This window comes from Podarcis melisellensis (genome assembly GCF_964234715.1).
Source record: "Podarcis melisellensis genome assembly, chromosome: 4".
In the NCBI taxonomy this organism is placed as follows: Eukaryota; Metazoa; Chordata; class Lepidosauria; order Squamata; family Lacertidae; genus Podarcis; species Podarcis melisellensis.
In genome coordinates, this window is record NC_138531.1 from 100,693,752 (window position 1) to 100,714,374 (window position 20,623).

A 20,623-nucleotide genomic window follows, 5' to 3' on the forward strand; every position below is an offset into this window, starting at 1 on the left:
TACTGTTTATTCACCTATTTACACCTTCTGTCTGCATGGCGGGAGTCCTGATCTTACAGCATGGTCCTTTCAAGAGGGGCTTGTCCCCCCACAGCAGTGAAGCCCTAGACTCCAAGGCATCTCTCCCAGCCCTTCTTGCTAGAACCCCTTGCTACCAGTCTCCCATTTTCCTGTCACCTCAAACACTCAGTTCCCCTGGCATCCTTCCAACCCCCCCCCCCCCGGTCTCTGTTCACACCTCAGGGCAAGGACAGTTCTTCTCTCCTGTTGCGAGTGGCTCTCAATGGTCCTCTCTTGTTGCTAAATGGCCCTACCTTGGCCAGGTCCTTTTACGTAGGCTAACCCAGGAATTCCTCTGCAGCTTGTATTTCTCCCTTCACATCCTAAATCAAAATCCTACCATTTATTAATTTCTAGGGTTTAGGGGATTCCCCAGTTTTTCTTTATAGCAGGGCCTTGTCAGTGGTGGCTGCTCCCAGACAACTTTGGAAGTCGCTCCCTGAAAAAGCTAAATTGGCTCTTTCCTTTCTTATTCCAACAGGCTTTGGGGGACTGACTTTAAAGAAAAGGGCATTTAAATAGCACTGTGCTGTTTTTACCATCTATTGCTATATTAGTTTAAATCTACTAGAGTTTAATTACTCTTTAATTATTATCTTCTGTAAGTTTTTATCTTTCTGCATTTTACCCGTGTTTTAATTTGAGTAAGCTGCCTTGAATCTCAGCCCAGGAAAAAGGCAGGATAATATTAATAAGTGATAAGAAAATTCTCCACCACCCACTCCCCTTCAGTGGGAAGCAAGTATTTAGGGCTAGGCATTGATAATCAGGCATCGACCCTCTTCTTTGCATTGATGAAAGCAAAGGGCACAACAGCAAATCGAATTGAAGAACCAGGCTTTTATTCCTTCTTCCAGTTGTGTGTTCCCAGGGGTTGCAAACGCCCCTGTTACTAGAGGCCACTTCCCTTTCCATGTCCCCATAAGCAGACCAAGTTTGCTGAGGTGATAGAAATGAAGAGAAGCTGAAACAATGTTCGGAGGAAGTCCCGGAAGATAAACTCTTCTTACAGGCAAGCTGGGAACGAGAGCACTCTCACCGCGATAGAGGAAGTGGGAAATCCCAGCGCAATCTTGCAGGGTCAAAACTCTTCAGGATCAGAGAAGTCCCTTGCAAAGTTCACAGCAGGGTTGCTGGGAGGGCAGGGAAAAGCAAAACCAGGAGCGTCCAGGGCGAGAGACCCGCCCCAGCATTGGCATAGTACTTTGCCACCTCCACATTGGGGTTGCCCTGCGTTTCGTTAAACCACATCTGGATACAGCGCTTGCTGCCCCTCGTGAAGGTAGTATATCTGTAGGAGTTGCTCCAGATCTTCTCACACAGGTCTTGTGGACTAGGAAAGACGGATTCCCACAGCTGACATTTCGACCCGTGGGGGCAGCGGTTATACCCTGGAATTGAAGGGAAGAGATGCCAGGCTGAGGAAGGCTTGTTGTTCCAAGATGCTCAGCTGGCTGGGTACCCATCCCAGAGAAAAGAGGAGAGTCGCCAGACATCAAGTTGGCATTGTAACAAAACTTAATCTGTCCCCGGCAGCCAGGACAGCCACCTTAAGAAAAAACCCTTCCCCTAAGTTAGCAAAAATGTCTAAGACAAATAATAAATGTTGGAAATGTAAAGAAAAAGAAGGAACATTTTATCATATATGGTGGGAATGTAAGAAAGTAAAGAACTTCTGGAAAATGATATAGAATGAGATAGAAAAGATGTTGAAATATACGTTCTTAAAAAAACCAGAAGCATTTTTACTTGGTATTATAGGCCAGGATATTAACAGGCAAGATGTCAAACTGTTTTTATATGCAATAACAGCAGCAAGAGTATTGTTAGTCCAGAAATGGAAGCAAGAAAAAATTCCAACAAAAGAAGAATGGCAGACAAAATTAATGAACTATGCAGAATTGGACAAAATGACAGGAAGTATTCAAAACCTGTGGGACCAGAGATTTACAGAAGATTGGAATAAGTATATGAACTATTTGAAGAGCAATTGTAATCAACAAATTACACTACTAGGACTAAAAGAAGTTTTGTAGGGAGAAATATATTAAGTGTTGCAAAGTAGATAAAGATAGAGATATTGGTTATGAGTTTTAAATGTAATAGGGGAAAGTAAGAAATGCATACTAAGAGATTATATTGGAAAATTTTCAGACAGGACTGAAGGAAGTCAAAAAAATTGAATAAGATGTAAAAGTATGTTTAATTACTGTTGAAAATGGCATGTTACAAAACTATATATATATATATATAGTTTGCAGGTTTTGGTGTCCTCGGGTGTCTTCCCGTGTAAAAGTTGGGGTGTCTAGGCGACGTTTCGACGAGGTCTCACTCGTCATCTTCAGGCTGGTGCTTTCGGCTTCTTGTTACTGGAACAGAGCAGGATCTCAGTGTTTGAGTTCCTATAAATACTGTTGAGGGGGTGTGGTGTATAGCCTCCAATGTTCTGGGCAGAGAGGAAGTTCCCAGGCTAGTGTGCCTTTTCTTCTTTTGTTCCTTAATTACTTGAGGGATATCTTGAGTGATTTCTTGAGTGATATTCTGAGTACCACTTAGGTGGGTCATTAGGTGTGGATTAGTTGCTAAAGTCTTTGTGTCTTGACCTCTTGAACTTTGTGAAGAGTTTTTCTGAGAAGATGGCTGTACTGCACTTAGTTGTGCTCTGGCTTGGCTTCGTGTATAGGGGCGAGCTGTGGTTTTGTGGCCTGTGTCAGCCAGATCTGTGTAGGGATTGCAGGGGGGTGCAGCATCCGGAGGTGCCACCATGGTTTGGCTACTGGATGGTGTCTGTAATTTATCTGTGGAGAGGGTCTGGGTTTGGGTCTGGTGTCGAAACGTCGCCTAGACACCCCAACTTTTACACGGGAAGACACCCGAGGACACCAAAACCTGCATTCCTGTACCCGTGAAAATCTACGAAAGCATATATATAGTTTTTATATATATTTATATATAAAGATTATATATATATATATATATATATATGTCAGGGTTTCTGGGAGAGAGGAGGAGATGACAGAGGAGACGGAGAGCGAGTGGGAGGAGGGGCAGAAGGATGAGGAAGAAGATGACGGAATTCTGAGGGAATCCACGAGTCTGAGCAGCGAGTCAGAGGATTCTCAAAAGGGGGTTACCTTAATCAAGCAAAGGGGAGGAGAAGGGAGAAGCGGAGAGGAGCCCAGTGGAAGACAGAGGAAGCAAGAGACGTCTCAGCCGGAACGGAGTAAAGGGGGTGGAGTCGTCAGCCTCTCGGAGGGAGCAGGATTAGGAGAGAACAGAGAGAGGGGGTTGGAGCAGGGTGTTCAGCCGGAAAGGGTGGAGAGCAGAACAGGGGGTGGTGTAGCGGTCGAAAGAAAGGTCAGCAGCAACGTACGCGCGCCAAGTGCAAACGTAGAGGCGCGCGGAAGTGGAGAGAGCTCAGGGGAGGAGCCCGGCCCTAAAGCCAGAAAGAGGGGGGAAGAGGCGGCAGAGGATTCAGCCTCAGGCGAGTCACGGAGAGAGGGAACCCAGGGGGGCAGGAAGACCCTGCGGAAAAGAAAGGAGAGGAAGAGGTGGTCTAGAGCCAGGCTATTAAGTTGGTGCGGAAGAGGGGAGGAGTCAGAGGGGACTTCAGCGGTCTAACGTGGCAGACGTACGGCCACAATGCTGATCTGTATGAGAAGCAGAAATCTTCAATAAACTTTTCCTGTAAATAAGCTGCAACGGAGTGAGGTCTCTTGTGAGCTGGGACCCGTCCTGGGTGGCCGTGACAATATATATATAATCCTCTCTGCCCAGAACATTGGAGGCTATACACCACACCCCCTCAACAGTATTTATAGGAACTCAAACACTGAGATCCTGCTCTGTTCCAGTAACAAGAAGCCGAAAGCACCAGCCTGAAGATGACGAGTGAGACCTCGTCGAAACGTCGCCTAGACACCCCAACTTTTACACGGGAAGACACCCGAGGACACCAAAACCTGCATATATATATATATATATATATATATATATATATATATATATATATATTTGCTTTCGTAGATTTTCACGGGTACAGGAATGCAGGTTTTGGTGTCCTCGGGTGTCTTCCCGTGTAAAAGTTGGGGTGTCTAGGCGACGTTTCAACGAGGTCTCACTCGTCATCTTCAGGCTGGTGCTTTCGGCTTCTTGTTACTGGAACAGAGCAGGATCTCAGTGTTTGAGTTCCTATAAATACTGTTGAGGGGGTGTGGTGTATAGCCTCCAATGTTCTGGGCAGAGAGGAAGTTCCCAGGCTAGTGTGCCTTTTCTTCTTTTGTTCCTTAATTACTTGAGGGATATCTTGAGTGATTTCTTGAGTGATATCCTGAGTACCACTTAGGTGGGTCATTAGGTGTGGATTAGTTGCTAAAGTCTTTGTGTCTTGACCTCTTGAACTTTGTGAAGAGTTTTTCTGAGAAGATGGCTGTACTGCACTTAGTTGTGCTCTGGCTTGGCTTCGTGTATAGGGGCGAGCTGTGGTTTTGTGGCCTGTGTCAGCCAGATCTGTGTAGGGATTGCAGGGGGGTGCAGCATCCGGAGGTGCCACCATGGTTTGGCTACTGGATGGTGTCTGTAATTTATCTGTGGAGAGGGTCTGGGTTTGGGTCTGGTGTGGTTGATTGGTGATGGCGTTCTGTGTGCCTCTGGATCTGGTGTCAGTTTTTGTGGGGAGGGCTAATTTCCAGATGTCTGGCAAGCGGGATGTGTCGTCACGCTTGTTCATGTTGTGAGGGTGTTTCTCTATCTCGATGGCTTCCATGATTATTCTCTTGTGGTGATGTTCCATGTTAAAGAGCAATTTGGAATCTGCAAAATTAATTTCGTGTCCTGTTTCTTTCATGTGTTGGAAAAGAGAGGAAGTTTTTTCTTCTTTTTTGACGGCATTCTTGTGTTCTGCGATACGTGCATTTATTCGTCTGATTTCTTGAGTGATATCCTGAGTACCACTTAGGTGGGTCATTAGGTGTGGATTAGTTCAAGAGGTCAAGACACACAGACTTTAGCAACTAATCCACACCTAATGACCCACCTAAGTGGTACTCAGGATATCACTCAAGAAATCACTCAAGATATCCCTCAAGTAATTAAGGAACAAAAGAAGAAAAGGCACACTAGCCTGGGAACTTCCTCGCTGCCCAGAACATTGGAGGCTATACACCACACCCCCTCAACAGTATTTATAGGAACTCAAACACTGAGATCCTGCTCTGTTCCAGTAACAAGAAGCCGAAAGCACCAACCTGAAGATGACGAGTGAGACCTCGTCGAAACGTCGCCTAGACACCCCAACTTTTACACGGGAAGACACCCGAGGACACCAAAACCTGCATTCCTGTACCCGTGAAAATCTACGAAAGCAAATATATATATATATATATATATAAAATAAACCCGTCCCCTGAATTGACACTTCTTTTTCATTCGTTGCCTGTCTGGATACCACCCACAATTTTGATTTTGGCCAAATGATTTGGACAATTCATTTTTAAAACAGAGTTTGCATTAGTGCACAGCCGGACAAAATCCCACTCACCTGGACTGTCAAGTCTGTAAGAACATTAACAAGGGTTTGCTGGATCAGGCCAAAGGGGCCCATCTAGGCCAGGATCCTGCCCTCACAGTGGCCAACAGGATACCCCAAAGCAAAACCCACAAGCAGGATTCAAGCGCAAGGACAACGCTGCCCTCCCAGGGGTTCCCAGCAAACCAGGATTCAGAAGCATTGCAGCCTCTGGGGAGGCAGCCATCCTGGCTAGGAGCCATCAATAGCCCTCTCCTCCTCCATGAATTTGTCTGATTCTCTTTTAAAGTCATCCAAGCTGGAGGCCACCGCTGCCTCCTGTGGCAGAGAGTTCCACAGTTTACCTGTGCACAGTGTAAAGAAGTCCTTTTGTGTCCTGAATCTTCCAACATTCAGCTTCATTGTATGCACAGCCACCCAACGCCCTACTCACCTCTCAGACTTGGCCCTGCGATTGGGTGGAGGAGATAAGGAACAGGCCCTCTGACCTGGTCTAGTTCCACACCCTTGGGTTTAAAATAAACTAGGGGCTTAGTATTATGTGTGAACTGGCTCTATTTTGGCCAGAAGTCCCACCTCTGCAACCTGAACGGCCTCGGTCCACTAGACCCGAAGGAGCGTCCCCACCCCCATCGTTCTGCCCGGACACTGAGGTCCAGCTCCGAGGGCCTTCTGGCGGTTCCCTCATTGTGAGAAGTAAGGTTAAAGGAAACCAGGCAGAGGGCCTTCTCGGTGGTGGCACCCGCCCTGTGGAACGCCCTCCCACCAGATGTCAAAGAGAAAAACAACTACCAGACTTTTAGAAGACATCTGAAGGCAGCCCTCTTTAGGGAAGCTTTTAATGTTTAATAGACTATTGTATTTTAATATTCCGTTGAAAGCCGCCCAGAGTGGCTGGGGAAACCCAGTCAAATGGGCAGGGTATAAATAATAAATTTATTATTATTATTATTATTATTATTATTATTATTATTATTATTATTCTCTCTGCAGCGCCAACTGACCTTGGGACCAGTCCCAGCCCACGTGCCAGTTCTCCTTGCAGGTCATGTCATTCCGACAGTCGTTCCACCACTGCTCACAATCTTCTTTGCACAGCGGGACATCCAGGATTCTTTCTTTGCGCCAGGTCTGATCCACCTGCACGGGGAGGAATGAGTTAGATTTATGCAGGGGGTGGGGGAAGGTTAGGGAGAAGTGGAAGGGTGCCCCGTACCCAAAGATTCGGTCCGGTTCTCTTTTAGGGGAGCGTGGGGGGTACATGTACACAGGTGAAATGCCGATGATGAGAATAATAATTATTAATAATAATAATAATAATAAATGTTATTTATACCCTGCCCTCCCCAGGCAGAGCCAGGCTCAGGGCATCTAACACCAGCCTCATTTTAAAAGTAGTCCATAGATCAAAACCATAAGGGGAGGGAAACGTAAGGGTCAGACTGAGTCCAAACCAAAGGCCACACAGAACAGCTCCGTCTCACAGGCCCTGCAGAAAGATGTCAAGTCCCGCGGGGCCCTAGTCTCTTGTGAAAGAGCGTTCCACCAAGTCGGGGCCAGTACTGAAAAGGCCCTGGCCCTAGTGGAGACCAATCTAACCTCATTGTGACTTGGGACCTCCAGAATGTTGTCATTTGTGGACCTTAAGGTCCTCCGCGGGGCAAACCAGGAGAGGCGGTCCCGTAGGTACGAGGGTCCTAGGCCGCATAGGGCGTTAAAGGTCAAAACCCCAAGCCCACCTTGTTAATCCAGGGGCCCAGGTTGGGCGAGCATTCGTAGAGGCAGGTGTCCTGGATGAAGTGTCGTTTACAGGCAGCGGACATGATCCCGCAGTGGTACCAGTTGAAGTTGTACAGGTAGGACTGGTCATCATGGGCGGCGTGACTCGTGCTATTTGTGCAACAAGCATTTTCTTTCCACGGGGAGCACTATGGGAGGAGAGGGAAAGAGGGATGGGGGAGGCCAACTCATCTAGCACCTCGCCCTCCCTCCCGAATCACAAGACGACTAGGATGCTCCACGCTGCCTTCACTCGCTCACACCCCAAGCCCTGCTTCCTAGGCAGTGGCAAATTTATTCTCATTTCGCTTGTCATTAAATCGTACACCTATAGGGTTGGATGGTACACCTCAGCCTTTAAGGCTTGGTTTCCAGACCCTAAGGAGTAAGCCCTACACAAATCCAGAATGCGGTCCCTAAGGTGGTTGGATGGCACCTTGTCTGCCTCCTCCCAGCAACTTCTGCAGTGTGGTGTAGTGGTTAAGAGCGGTGGACTCGTAATCTGGTGAACCGGGTTCGCTTCCCTGCTCCTCCACATGCAGCTGCTGGGTGACCTTGGGCCAGGCACGCTTCTCTGAAGTCTCTCAGCCCCACGCACCTCAAAGAGTGTTTGTTGTGGGGGAGGAAGGGAAAAGGAGAATGTGAGCCACTACCTTAGGGTAGTGATAAAGCGGGATATCAAATCCAAACTCCTCTTATTCTTCCTGCCGCCAACTGGTGTCAAACATCTTGCTCTGCTTTCCTTCGGACCACATCAATGAGACTTGTCTAGACAGTCCAGGAACTCCATAAACACTACCCAGGCTTGTGGCCCGGGGATCCTCTTGGTTATTCTCCTCTGACCCCTTCCAGAAGGAGGTCAACATCCTTCTTAAACCGGGGTGCCCAAAACTGGACACTGGTGGGGCCTGACCAAGATGGAATAGACTGGGACTATAACTTCCCTTGATCTGAACACTAGACCTCTGTTGATGCAGCCTAGAATAGCTTTAGCAAAAATTAAAAATAGTAAGCTGGCTTTCCTTCAGAGCTATAGCCTTGCCCAACCTCTGTTGGCTGAGATTGATGGGAGTTGTAAGTCCAACATCATCAGCAGAGCACCAGATTTGGCAAAGGCTGCCTGTTATGTACTGAGTTGAATAGGATCCAAAGTGCAGCAGTCTGATTGGTCCTAGAACAACAGGATCTGGAATGCAGCCGTCTGATTGGTCCTAGAACAATAGGATCCGGAATGCAGCAGTCTCATTGGTCCACAGGAGCCACCCAATCCAGCTCCAGGTGGAAGTGAATCCGCAACCTGATTGGCCTACAGGAGAATCCCGGAATTAGCCAATCACATGGGGCCCATTGTGTAAATAATGTATATAAAGCAGACATTCTGGGGGAACTTCCATTCCTCCTCACCACTATGAGCTGAATAAAGAGCATGAAATCCACTCTTGACTCCGAGTATATTTTACTGCCGTTGCCCTCCATTCACTCTCTCTGGCACAGCTCAGATCAGTTTCAGAATCCCATTTGGGGAGAGAGCCCTACCTGCCCATGCAGCTCATCTTCTTTACCAGGCTCCGTCTTGTGATGTTTGCCATCCATGCATGTGTTCAGCACCGAGACATCGGCAGCGCCGGCAGCCAGGAGAGCCAGCAGCCCCATCAACTTCCTCCACGCTGCCATCTCCCTGCAGATGGTGGCGGGAGAGAGAGAGAAAGGAATAGATTCAAAGAACCAAATAGCTGCAGCATCACAAGAATCCACCTGGCTAGTCAAGGCTGCAGAGGGCAGCTTTGTCGGCTGCTCTCAGTGCCGTGAACTGAGCATGTCTGGAGCTGTGATCAACATTGTCTGCAGCCAGGAGAGGAAATTGCAGCAGATGATTCTGCCCCCACCTCAGTCATCTTTCCGTAACTCCCTCCCTCCCCCCCCCCAACTGTGTCTACTCACCCAGGTAAGATCAGCAGAGAACTCCCCTTACCCACACTTTTGGAAACCAGTTTCCCCTTTCGATTTCACAGGTTGTTTTAAAAAATCACTAAACTTTTATTTTTGCTGGAAAACAAAGCCTTGCAAAAGAGAACAAGTGCCCTTTATATGCCCACTTGACTTCTTTGATCTGCGGAACTGGTGCCAAGTGATTTCTGTTCTGTATTGTTAAGAACTTGATCTCTCAGTGTGGCAAAACCTGCCCTCTGGAACTCCCTGCTTATTGACATCAGCCAGGGACCTTTGCTGTATTCTTTGTGCCTCCTGAAAACATTTTTGTATAGACAAGACTGCCCAGGTATGTTAAAAGGTGATGCAAGATTGAATATTATTTTAACATTTTAAAAATCTTAAATTGCTAATTCCTCTTATTGACAACTTTATTTTTCCCTTTTTTGTGAATAGATTTGAGTGTGTTTTACATTCAGGTGGTGAATAAATTTTATGAAATAATACAGTGGACCTCGGGTTACATACGCTTCAGGTGACAGACTCCGCTAACCCAAAAATAGTACCTTCAGGATGAGAACAGAAATTGTGCTCCAGTGGCACGGCAGCAGCAAGAGGCCCCATTAGCTAAAGTGGTGCTTCAGGTTAAGAACAGTTTCAGGTTAAGAATGGACCTCCAGACCCCTGACCCAAATCCACAGGAGCCAGGAAAACTGTAGCCATCGAGCTGGTTTCATTTCTATCCACTTTTTAAAATAGCTGCCTTCACTTTCTAATACATAAAAAGCAGTAACAACAATAAGGAAGAAAGACGCGAAAACAAGAAAGATACAAGGGGAGATGAGAGGTGTTCCAAAAACAGCATTGTAATTCCAGAAAATTGTCCTTCACAAGCATACTAGGCAAGAGTTTCTAAAGGAGCACCAGTCCATTCCTCCATCACTTACCTGTGCACACAGCCAAGGAAGACCCACTTTCAAACACAAGAAACCCTCCCAACAGACCTTTTATACCTGAGCATTCTCACCTGCAGCTGCTTTCTCTCTCTCTCTCAGGTGGGCTGGCAGCCCAGCTGATGAAAGCCAAGAGCTCCTTAAGCCTTAAAGAAGCAGACTTCGCAATACGCCTGGTTCCAAAGATCAGCCGAGAAATCGTCAGTCAATGATTGTACAAAGGAGCACTGAGCTCCCACTTGCCCAGCGTGAGAATCGAATAGTTCAAAGACACCCCAATGGAAAGCTTTGCCTATTTGCCTATTTATTTCCATTCATGACTTCCATTCATAAAATACTTTGAAACAATTCCTCATAAAAAGCATCAGCAATAGAAACAGTTGCACAATTTCATACTGTAGCAATTGTGGGATTGGGGGTGGGGGAGAGAAACAGTCTAAAACACTGTAATAAAATACCATATTTTTCCATCTATAAGACGCCCCCATGTATATATTTTGGGACTCCAAGTTGAGAAAATGGGGGGGGGGGGATTGCCCAGACATATTGAGCTTTTTATGGGGGGGGGGTGTTGAAAATCGCTAACCCGCAGGACCGCCACAGCCAATTGCACGCACATCGACAAACCGGTCAATTGTCTGCATGCTCACCGAAAGCAAGCACCAATCGCACGCCCCATTGCCGCAGCAGCCAATAGCCAGCGGACCCTCCCACACCCACCAATCACACGCAAAAACGCCACTGACAACCTCCTCCTCGTGGCAGCCACCAATCGCCCGTCCCACCTCTCCACTATCCGTATATAAGACGACCCCTAATTTTTAGCATCATTTTAAAATAAAATAACCTCGTCTTATACACGGGAAAATGTGGTAAATATGCAATGTGAAACGGTTTCAAGTCCAATATAGATGCAGCATGAGTTGGAATAAAGGGCAGCAGTTTTAAACTGGGGTGAGGGAGGTGAGGAGCAATTGCCCCAAGAGGACAGTGGGGTGAATTGTTGTGAGCTGTAAAATGGGGTCACATCTGCTTATCTGCTTGCTTTGAAGTCTTAACTTTTGGTTTAGCGAATTGGGGGGGGGGGAGGCTTCTCCTGCTGCCAGCCTGTCGAGTGGTGGGGAAGAGGCCTCTAAGCCAGGGGTGGTTAATTTTTTGATGTCTCCAAAAAATTTGACACATCACTTGGGAGGATAGGCAAACTACGGTAATATCAGTGTACTGGAAGAAGCAAAGATCACCAGTGTCGAATCACTGATTCTTCAACATCAACTTTGTTGGACTGGTCATGTTGTGCAGATGCCTGATGATCGTCTTCCAAAGCAACTACTCTATTCCGAACTTAAAAATGGAAAGCGTAATTCCGGTGGTCAACAAAAGAGGTTTAAACTCTCTCAAGGCAAATCTTTAAAAATGTAGTCTAAACACTGACAACTGGGAAACACTTGCCTGAGAGTGCTCCAATTGGAGAACAGCCTTTTCCAAAGGTGTCATGGGCTTTGAAGACACTCGAACTCAGGACGCAGGAGAAATGTGCTAAGACGAAGGCATGCTTGGCAAATCCACACCGTAATCAACTCCCACCCGGAAACCAATGTCCCCACTGTGGAAGGGTGTGTGGGTCCAGAATTGGCCTCCACAGTCACTTGCGGACTCATTGTTAAAACCGGGTTCATGGAAGACAATCTTACTCGGCTACGAGGGATCACCAAAGAAGAAGAAGAAATGGGGCTGTTACTGCCAGCTAGCTGAGCTTGCTTTTCCTATAAGTAAGCCTCAGTGGCAAAGCCATGCGGCTTCAGTGGCCGTCCTGAAGCGTAGTGGCAAGGAATCCTGCATGTAAATCTCTTGATACACCCTTATAATAAAGCAGACCAACCCCCTGCAATGCAGGAATAAGTACTTCTTATGCGACCGTGAGTCTCCTTGACTGAAGTCTTTGAGTCTTATAAGCATGCACGAGATCTGCTTGGCGTACGCCCAGGACCTCACTTAGCCTTCCTGGGACAAACAGTTTTATGGCTGCTAATAAACTGCACAGATCATGATGAGGACTTAGCAGCAGGTGGACTGCCTTGTCAGATCAGGCCAACGCGCACCTGAGCCTGTCCTTGATTTGCGAAGCTTGCAAAGCAAGATTCCTGGGAGATAGGAGACTTTGCTCTGTCGGTTGTGATCAGAATCAGGTATTCAGAGATAACCTTTATCTGGTTACGGAGAAGGCAGTTAAGAGTGTTATAAGAATCCTAAGGTCTCAAATATAGAATAAATGTTCATATATGTACAAGGCAAACACATAGCAATCCTGAAGCCATTTTGACTCTCCCAAATTGGCCTCAAATATTTCTCTGCAAGGAGGAAGGAAATGGGAAAAACTTTCCAATTGTCTTTGGACTGTAGGAACTTACAAGTCCCTGCAAATACAGTTCAGCAAGTATCTGTTAAGTTTAATAAACTACAGTGGTACCTCAGGATGCGAACGGGATCCGTTCTGAAGCTCGGTTCGCATCCTGAAGCGAACACACCCCACGACTGCACATCTGCACGTGTGCGGGTCGCAATTTGCCGCTTCCGCGCATGCGCATGGCATCATTTTGAGTGTCTGTGCATGCACGAGCAGCAAACCCCGGAAATAACGCGTTCCGTTACTTCCAGGTTGCTGCAGATTGCAACCCAAAAGAGCTCAACCTGAAGCAACTTCAGCCCAAGGTATGACTGTATTGATATGTGGAAGAGATTCAGGAACTAAAGTATTTACCATCTCAAAGCCAGTGTGGTGTAGTGGTTAAGAGCGGGAGTCTCGTAATCTGGGGAACCGGGTTCGCTTCCCTGCTCCTCCACATGCAGCTGCTGGGTGACCTTGGGCTAGTCACACTTCTCTGAAGTCTCTCAGCCCCACTCACCTCACAGAGTGTTTCTTGTGGGGGAGGAAGGGAAAGGAGAATGTTAGCCGCTTTGAGACTCCTGAAGGGGAGTGAAAGGCGGGATATCAAATCCAAACTCTTCTTCTTCTTCAAAGGAATGGCCAGGCTACTCAGAAATTGCAATCAAGTGAGGCATTATCAGGTATCCTGGCAGACAGGAGAGAAGCAACCCTCTCAAATTTCTGCTGGAGACCGCCTCCTTCTGTGATGTATGTATGATGTTTTGGGCAACAAAGTGGGCAATTTCAAAAGTCTTTATAGGAGCTTGTGCACCATTGTTCTGGATCTCTCCTACCTCCTTGCAAGGAAGGGAGGGAACTTTGTTGCAACAGAAAAATAAAGATCCATTCATCTCTGACCAATCATGGACTTAGGGGACCCAGTCCCTTGGGGAGTTGGGCAGCAAAAGCCAACCCCCCCCCCATTTTTTCCTGTAACAAGAACATTACAGAAAGAAGTGGAAGAAGTATCCCTCGGAATAAGAGCCGAGTTTGTTTGCAACCAACCCCGTGTTCCAAACAGATAGAATTGTGTTGTAGAGATGTCCCCACCCCCCAAAAAATTTGTTTCTCAGACCAGATCAGCAAAGTTTGCATTTGAATTTGAAAGGCCCTTCCGGCTGCTTGTAGCAGGGGACTGATTCTTTACTGTTTAGATCTCAGGATGGGACTTTCTGAATTCAAAGCATGATCTCTGCTGCTGCTGCTGAGCTCTGGGAAGATTTTACATAACAGAGGTTAGAACTTTGGACTTTGGAGACAAATAGTGAGTTCTACTTCCAGGAAGGAGTGGTTTGCTCATTGCAGAACCGGATGCTTTCTATTAAGGTCCAAAAAAGCAGGTTGCATCTACAGCAACTGATTTTATCATTTTGCAATTTTGAATAAATTTGTGCTCCTGCGAGTGATTCTTCCAAACCATAGAAATAAGACCTGCCAATGAAGCTGTTTCAACGGATCGACTCAGGCAGTTTGCTTGCTCGTCAATGAATAGGGCAGAGAGGAGAGGAACTCTGCGCGTGCTTTTGGGTTGCTGTTTTTTAAGCTGCTACTTCACACCTCCTATCTGGACCCTAGGAATGACCAGTCCAGAAGGGGCTGAAGAGCACTTACGTAAATGCATTTATTGAATGATATTACAGCAGGCAGGCAGGCAAGTTGCAGACGGAGTGAAGCAGGCTGGCACCCTGACCAGGCAAGGGGTTGATTTGTAGCGGGTGCGGAAGTCCAACGGGGAAGTACGAATCTGCCCCATTCCCCTCTCACTATTATCAATGACAATTATTACTTGCATTTATATTCAACCTTTTTCTCTGAGGAGTGCCTGGCTCTCCTCCTCCTCCTTTTATTCCCCCAACAACAGCAACCCTGCAAGGTAGCTTAGGCTGAGAGGCAGTGACTGGCACCCAAGGTCACCCTGTGAGAGCTTCAGGGCCTCGTGAGGAATTCAAACTCTTCTCTCCCCCAGTGGTGGCCAAACTTGGCCCTCCAGCTGTTTTCGGACTACAACTCCCATCATTCCTAGCTAACAGGACTAGTGGCCAGGGATGGTGGGAATTGTAGTCCCAAAACAGAAGGGCCAAGTTTGGCCACCACTGCTCTAACCACTGCACCACACTGCCTCTGCCTCTTTCATGCAAACTTTTGTGCTTTCCCCCCCTTATTAAACATTTTTCTTTTGAGCCACATGCAAGCAGCTCTAGCAGGAGAAACAATCAGCTGTCAGTTTCTCCCCAGCTTCCTCTTTCCATCCCAAATGCAGCAGCATTTTCAAACACATTAAATACTCCTCCCTTACTACCGAATCTGGTTTTATTGACCATAGAATTAAATAGGGTTCAGCTTGAAGTAAGAATTGCATTTTTTAAAATCAACCAATTAAATTGTTTCATTGCTTGGTCGATCAACCAATCAAATAACTTGCCCTTCCTTTCCCCTCCCACCTTAACAACTGCATGACTATGCGCCTGGTTAAACACGCCCCTCGCAGAGACGCTACAGGGCTCCACTGCGCAGGCGCAAAGGAATACTCCTGGGAGGGGCGGGGTCCAGCCGCCGGGGACCAGGAGGCTCCACCCACGCGCCTGCGCACTGGGCGCGTGGAAACCCTAGAGCTAGAAAAAAGTGAAGAAGGGAAAACACTTCCGGTGAAAGATGTTAAGTGAAACAAACAAGATCCGAAACCCCCCCACCGCCACAGGGCGCTTCCGGGGCATGGCAGATGTGCTTCCGGGGCATGGGGGATTTGAACCGGGGCCGGCTTCTCCCTCAGCAGCGAAGTGGGAGGTGAGGGGAGTTGGGAAGGGGGGGCAGGAGAGAAGGAAATGCACGGGGGGGGGGACGACCGGGGGCACCGCGGGCTCAATGACCCGGATGCTGGAGGTCATGACCTTTGGCTTGCAGGGGAGCCCATTTAACACCCCCCCGGGCAGTGCCTAAAATAGGTGCGGGGGGGGTCTCACTCTGTGACCCCCCAAAGGCCCCGCCAAGTATTCCTGGGCCTGAGAGAAAGTGGGCGGGGAGGGGAGAGAATCCTGACCCCATAGAGGGAGGGAGAGAAGGCGGTGCCCCCAGCCCTGTCCCTTGCTTAATATTATATTATAATGGTAATGATTATTATTTTTTGTTTCTCATCTCGTAATATAATAATAAGCAGAGACATCACCTTGCCAACAAAGATCCGTATAGTTCAAGCTCTGGTTTTCCCAGTAGTGATGTATGGAAGTGAGAGCTGGACCATAAAGAAGGCTGATTGCCGAAGAATGGATGCTTTTGAATTCTGGTGCTGGAGGAGACTCTTGAGAGTCCCATGGACTGCAAGAAGATCAAACCTCTCCATTCTGAAGGAAATCAGCCCTGAGTGCTCACTGGACAGATCGTGAAACAACTAAACAACAACAACAAATATAATAAAAATAATTTATTATTTATACCCCGTCCATCTGGCTGGGCTTCCCCAGCCACTCTTGTGCTTTGAACCGCCCTGGAAAACTTTCACCATGTGATAAACTGCTTGCCTTATTAGTCCTATATTTATCATTCAGGATGCAATTAAGTGCAGCTCCACTCAGTTCCCTTGTTGCCTTTGTTGTTGTTTAGTCGTGTCCGACTCTTTGTGACCCCCTGGACCAGACCACGCCAGGCACTCCTGTCTTCCACTGCCTCCCGCAGTTTGGTCAAACTCATGCTGGTAGCTTCGAGAACACTGTCCCACCATCTCGTCCTCTGCCGTCCCCTTCTCTTTGTGCCCTCCATCTTTCCCAACATCAGGGTCTTTTCCAGGGAGTCTTCTCTTCTCATGAGGTGGCCAAAGTCTTCAGGATCTGTCCTTCCAGTGAGCACTCAGAGCTGATTTCCTTCAGAATGGATTGGTTTGATCTTCTTGCAGTCCATGGGACTCTCAAGAGTCTCCTCCAGCACCAGAATTCAAAAGCATCAACCTAGCAGTTTGAAAGCACACTAGTGCAAGTAGAGAAATAGGTACCGCTGTGGTGGGAAGATAAACAGCATTTCTGTGCGCTCTGGTTTCTGTCACGGTGTTCCGTTGCGCCGGAAGCGGTTTAGTCCTGCTGGCCACATGACCCAGAAAGCTGTCTCTGAACAAATGCCGGCTCCCTTGGCCTGAAAACGAGATGAGTGCCCCACCCCATAGTCACCGTTGACTGGACATAACTATCCAGGGGTCCTTTACCTTGGTCCTCTGAGATGCCTGCGATATACATCCAATCCAAAAGAATGCAAACGAACCAGTGTTGCTTCATTTACATGTGTTAGCGTCAAGTACTCGTTTTTCTAGCACTAGGAGGTTGAAGTGTGTTTGCTGAAGACCATGTGTTGGGTACGGCCTGTGCCTGGAATGCCTTGGTACAATGTGGCGATGGTTTGGCTGTGTGGTCGATGAGTGAAGGATCGTTTCTTAGGGACACAGGATCAGACCTGCCCCTGTCCTTTATAGTCCCATAACTGACTATACAGTCATACCTCGGGTTGAGTGTTTTCGGGTTGCGCTCCGCGGAGACCCAGAAGTAACGGAATGCGTTAGCGTTCCTTCAGGGCTTCACCACTCGCGCATGTGCAAACGCTCAAAATGACGTCACACGCATGCGCAGAAGCGGGTTGCATTCTCTTCAGGATGCAAATGGGGCTCCGGAACGGTACAGAGGTACCACTGTAGTGCTTTCCCAACCATTTTTCTTCTCCCAATCCCTCAGGAAGACATGTCCACGCTCTTTCCTTCCCTCTTCCCACGAGTCACTGAGGCGCTGTGGTTTAACCTGGACCGGCCATGTGTGGATGAGAATGAGCTTCAGCAGCAAGAACAGCAGCATCAGGCCTGGGTGAGCCATGCAAGGAGGAGAGGGGACTTTGGGAATAAAGAAGAGGAAGGAGCGGGGCTGTCGGATGGAGCCAGCCAAACATTAGGAAGAACTTTCTGACAGTAAGAGCTGCTCAAAAGTGGTGGCCTCTCCTTCATTGGAGGTTTGTAAACAGAGGCTGGCTGGCCACCTGTCGGGGATTCTTGAGCTGTGATTGGTTGGACCAGATGACTCTGGTGGTCCTTTAAACTCTATGCTTCTGTGAAGTGAACAGGAAAAAGAAATAGCTTTTTCTTGAGGGCAATCTCATACTTTGTCTGTTGGAAAGCGTGTCCTTTCCTCCACTTTCCCCCCCAATTCACCTGCCTTCATCTTGAACCTTCCTTCTGGATGTTCTTGATAGTCTCTCTGAATTAATTTAACATTTTCTCCCTTTGCCACAGCTGCAGAGCATCGCTGAGAAAGATAACAACTTGGTCCCAATTGGGAAGCCTGCCTCCGAGGTAACAACCTTGTCAGCCCTTGGGATACTCCGGGGTGGGGGTGTTCTGCACCTAGATTGGGAGGGTTTGTTCAAGGAGCTATGGATGTGGGCAGGTTATGGGCTGCCATTACTATTATTATCACCACCATCGCATACTTAGATAATGATAACACACCAGAGGAACGGGCCTTGTTGTCCTGGGATTGCCTCCGCCTCCGTCACTTATCTTAGATGTGCCTAAAGCCTTCACTCCATCTCTTGGGTCCTTTCCTCTCATGGTTCCTCTCACCTGGACCATTTACATCAGGATCTCACAATTGCCACCCCCATATCATCCCTCCTTCTCTGCAAGCCTAAACCCTCTGGTTCCTATTGAGCCATTCCCTGGTTGCTCTTAAAAGCGGAATGGTTCCTGCTCTCCTGGTTGCTGTTATAACCATCTTCTGCAGAGTGCACAGAAAAACAGGCACCTATATCTTGCAGGGAGGGGTGGCCAAAGCACAAGGCCTTCTAGGCTTAATTAGGATGTGAGAAATTCTAGGCTTAGGAGATTTGAATTACCCTTTAGGAGCTATGGAACATAAGAGCCGAGAAATCCTGGATGCCTTTTGAGAAGATTGTGATGTCTGTAAGAAAGGGAAAGGAACTGAGAGGGTGTTTCATATTATTTAGAAGGAGAGCTTGTAGGATTGAGAGGAACTTCCTGCGTTTTAAAGCTGCAATCCGCCTTGAGGATAGCAGAGGCTGTAGATAAATTGTAATATTGCCTTGAGGGGTTACATGGTAAGCCGCATGGTTGAATTTATTTGATATATTGTTATATCACCTTTAACGGCAATAACCGTGTCAAGGCAGTTTGCAAAACATAAAGCAGAGCAGCCAGTTAAGTCAGCTGTTGGCCAGGGGCTGGAACAGGAAAGATCCCACATTGTGGACAAGGGCTCTGTGGCGCACAGGAGCCGGGAGGAGGGGCTGGCAGGAAAGTGACGGCTGCGCCTTTGCTTTGCCTTAGCAGACTTATGACGAGGAGGAGGAAGAGGATGACGAAGATGACGAGGACAGCGAGGAAGACTCCGAAGATGATGAGGACATGCAAGACATGGACGAGATGAACGACTACAACGAGTCTCCGGATGATGGGGAGATCAATGAGGTTGGTAGGGGGCTCCTCGCGGGTCTTGGCTTCCTCGTTCCCACGTCTAGATCTGGGAAGAATTCTGTGGGATTCACTGGGGCGCCCTTGTAGCCAGACAGCGGACCATGAGGGAGGCAGCAGTGCATACAAGGAGGGCCTCAGCAGAGGTGCTGCAGTGCTGAAGGAGCTGAGCAGCTCAGGGGGCCTGGGCACGTAGCTCACATCCTCACAAGAGGCTATCCATTCGCAGTGGGCATCACTTTCAGCTTGGCCTCTTAACAATTCATTGTTTTGTGTCCCTCCCCAGGTGGATATGGAAGGAGCAGAGCAAGATCAGGACCAGTGGATGATCTAGATTCCCAAAAGTCCAGCCTTTGGATGTGTATCTGTCCTCCGTGGAGCAGGAAAGGAGGGGAATGTCTCCCCAAGCTGGGCTGCTTGCAAAGCAGGCTGGTGTGTGTGAGATCCAGGCCTGCCCTGAATCCTGGCTAGGAAGTGGCACCCATTCCTGCCCCCATCCCTGCCGCAGAAGTGCTGCCCCGCTGGGCTCGTTCGTTGTCGTTCTGCTGAAGGGTTTGAGGCAGCTAAAAACTCCAGAGAGGAAAGGAGTTGAGGTTCAGCGCTTGACTTTGGCAGCAGAGGCAGCCGGTCTTTTGTTTGCGTTTGGGGTGCGTGTGTGTCGGTTTTCTGCTCTCGGCAGAAACAGTTTTGTCAATAAACCTTTTTCTTTTGTTATCAGGCCTATGTTTTTCTTCTCCTCCCTGGCATGTGGTTTGAGGTTCCATCACAGTGGTGGTGGTAGGGAATTGCCTGCACACCTCTGAGAAAAGAATGTAAGAATCAAAGACTTGTAGAATCGTAGAACTGGAAGCGACCACTAGGATCATCTAGTCCAACTCCTGCAATGCAGGAATTTTTTTTGCCCAACATGGGATTCAAACCCATGACCCTAAGATTAAAAGTCTCATGCTCTACTGACTGAGCCATCTGAGAAGAGCCTGCTGGGTCAGGCCAATAGGGGCCCATCTGGCCAGCATCTTGTTTTCATAGTGACTCTCCGGATGCCTGTGGCAAGGCCCCCCCCCCCCCCCGCAGGATAAGAGCATCTCTCCCTGTGTTTTTTCAGCAAGTGGTGTTCAGAAGCATTGATGCCTCCGACCACAGAGGGCAGAGCATAGCCAATTCCTGCTCTTTAAACAATGCCTGCAGACTGTAGCAGAGGCAGAAATTCAGTTTGGAACAGAACTGGTGTGTGAAATAACAGGCAGGCTCAGCAGCACAAACAATGCAGGGAATTTGTTGTGCCGCTAATATTTTCAGAGGCATTAGTGAAAAGGTGTATTGACTCCATCTCTTTATAGCCGCATCTCAGGCTCTTGAGGAAGGAGCTGTCTAGGCCCCCATTGGTGATGTTAAAATAATTTTAAGGTCTCAAATATAGAATAAGTATTCATAAATGCACACATATCTAAACATATGAACCATGTGTCTGAAATAGTACAGGAGAGCAATCCCGG

The 20,623-nt window shown here is 47.9% G+C and overlaps 2 protein-coding genes across 5 annotated transcripts; one reads left to right on the forward strand and one right to left on the reverse strand.

Moving 5' to 3' along the window:
* Window positions 1–880: 880 nt before the first annotated feature.
* LOC309369291 (folate receptor gamma-like) lies at window positions 881–15,997 on the reverse strand. 3 transcript variants are annotated; one of them, XM_081910105.1, is made up of 5 exons: window positions 15,837–15,997; window positions 8,903–9,044; window positions 7,327–7,515; window positions 6,592–6,727; window positions 881–1,451 (listed from the first exon to the last, which is right to left on the reverse strand). In XM_081910105.1, the coding sequence occupies exons 1-5, from the start codon at window positions 15,980–15,982 to the stop codon at window positions 1,180–1,182; spliced, it is 885 nt and encodes a 294-aa protein (XP_081766231.1). In that variant the 5' UTR covers window positions 15,983–15,997; the 3' UTR covers window positions 881–1,179. The 3 variants fall into 3 exon arrangements, with proteins under 3 accessions (XP_081766231.1, XP_081766232.1, XP_081766233.1); XM_081910106.1 differs by lacking the exon at window positions 15,837–15,997 and adding an exon at window positions 10,309–10,372; XM_081910107.1 differs by lacking the exon at window positions 15,837–15,997 and adding an exon at window positions 10,323–10,340.
* On the forward strand, window positions 15,362–19,841 carry ANAPC15 (anaphase promoting complex subunit 15). 2 transcript variants are annotated; one of them, XM_081910208.1, is made up of 5 exons: window positions 15,362–15,457; window positions 17,383–17,508; window positions 17,931–17,990; window positions 18,984–19,124; window positions 19,414–19,841. In XM_081910208.1, the coding sequence occupies exons 1-5, from the start codon at window positions 15,386–15,388 to the stop codon at window positions 19,459–19,461; spliced, it is 447 nt and encodes a 148-aa protein (XP_081766334.1). In that variant the 5' UTR covers window positions 15,362–15,385; the 3' UTR covers window positions 19,462–19,841. The 2 variants fall into 2 exon arrangements, with proteins under 2 accessions (XP_081766334.1, XP_081766335.1); XM_081910209.1 differs by having other exon boundaries at window positions 18,987–19,124.
* The last annotated feature ends 782 nt before the right edge of the window (window positions 19,842–20,623 follow it).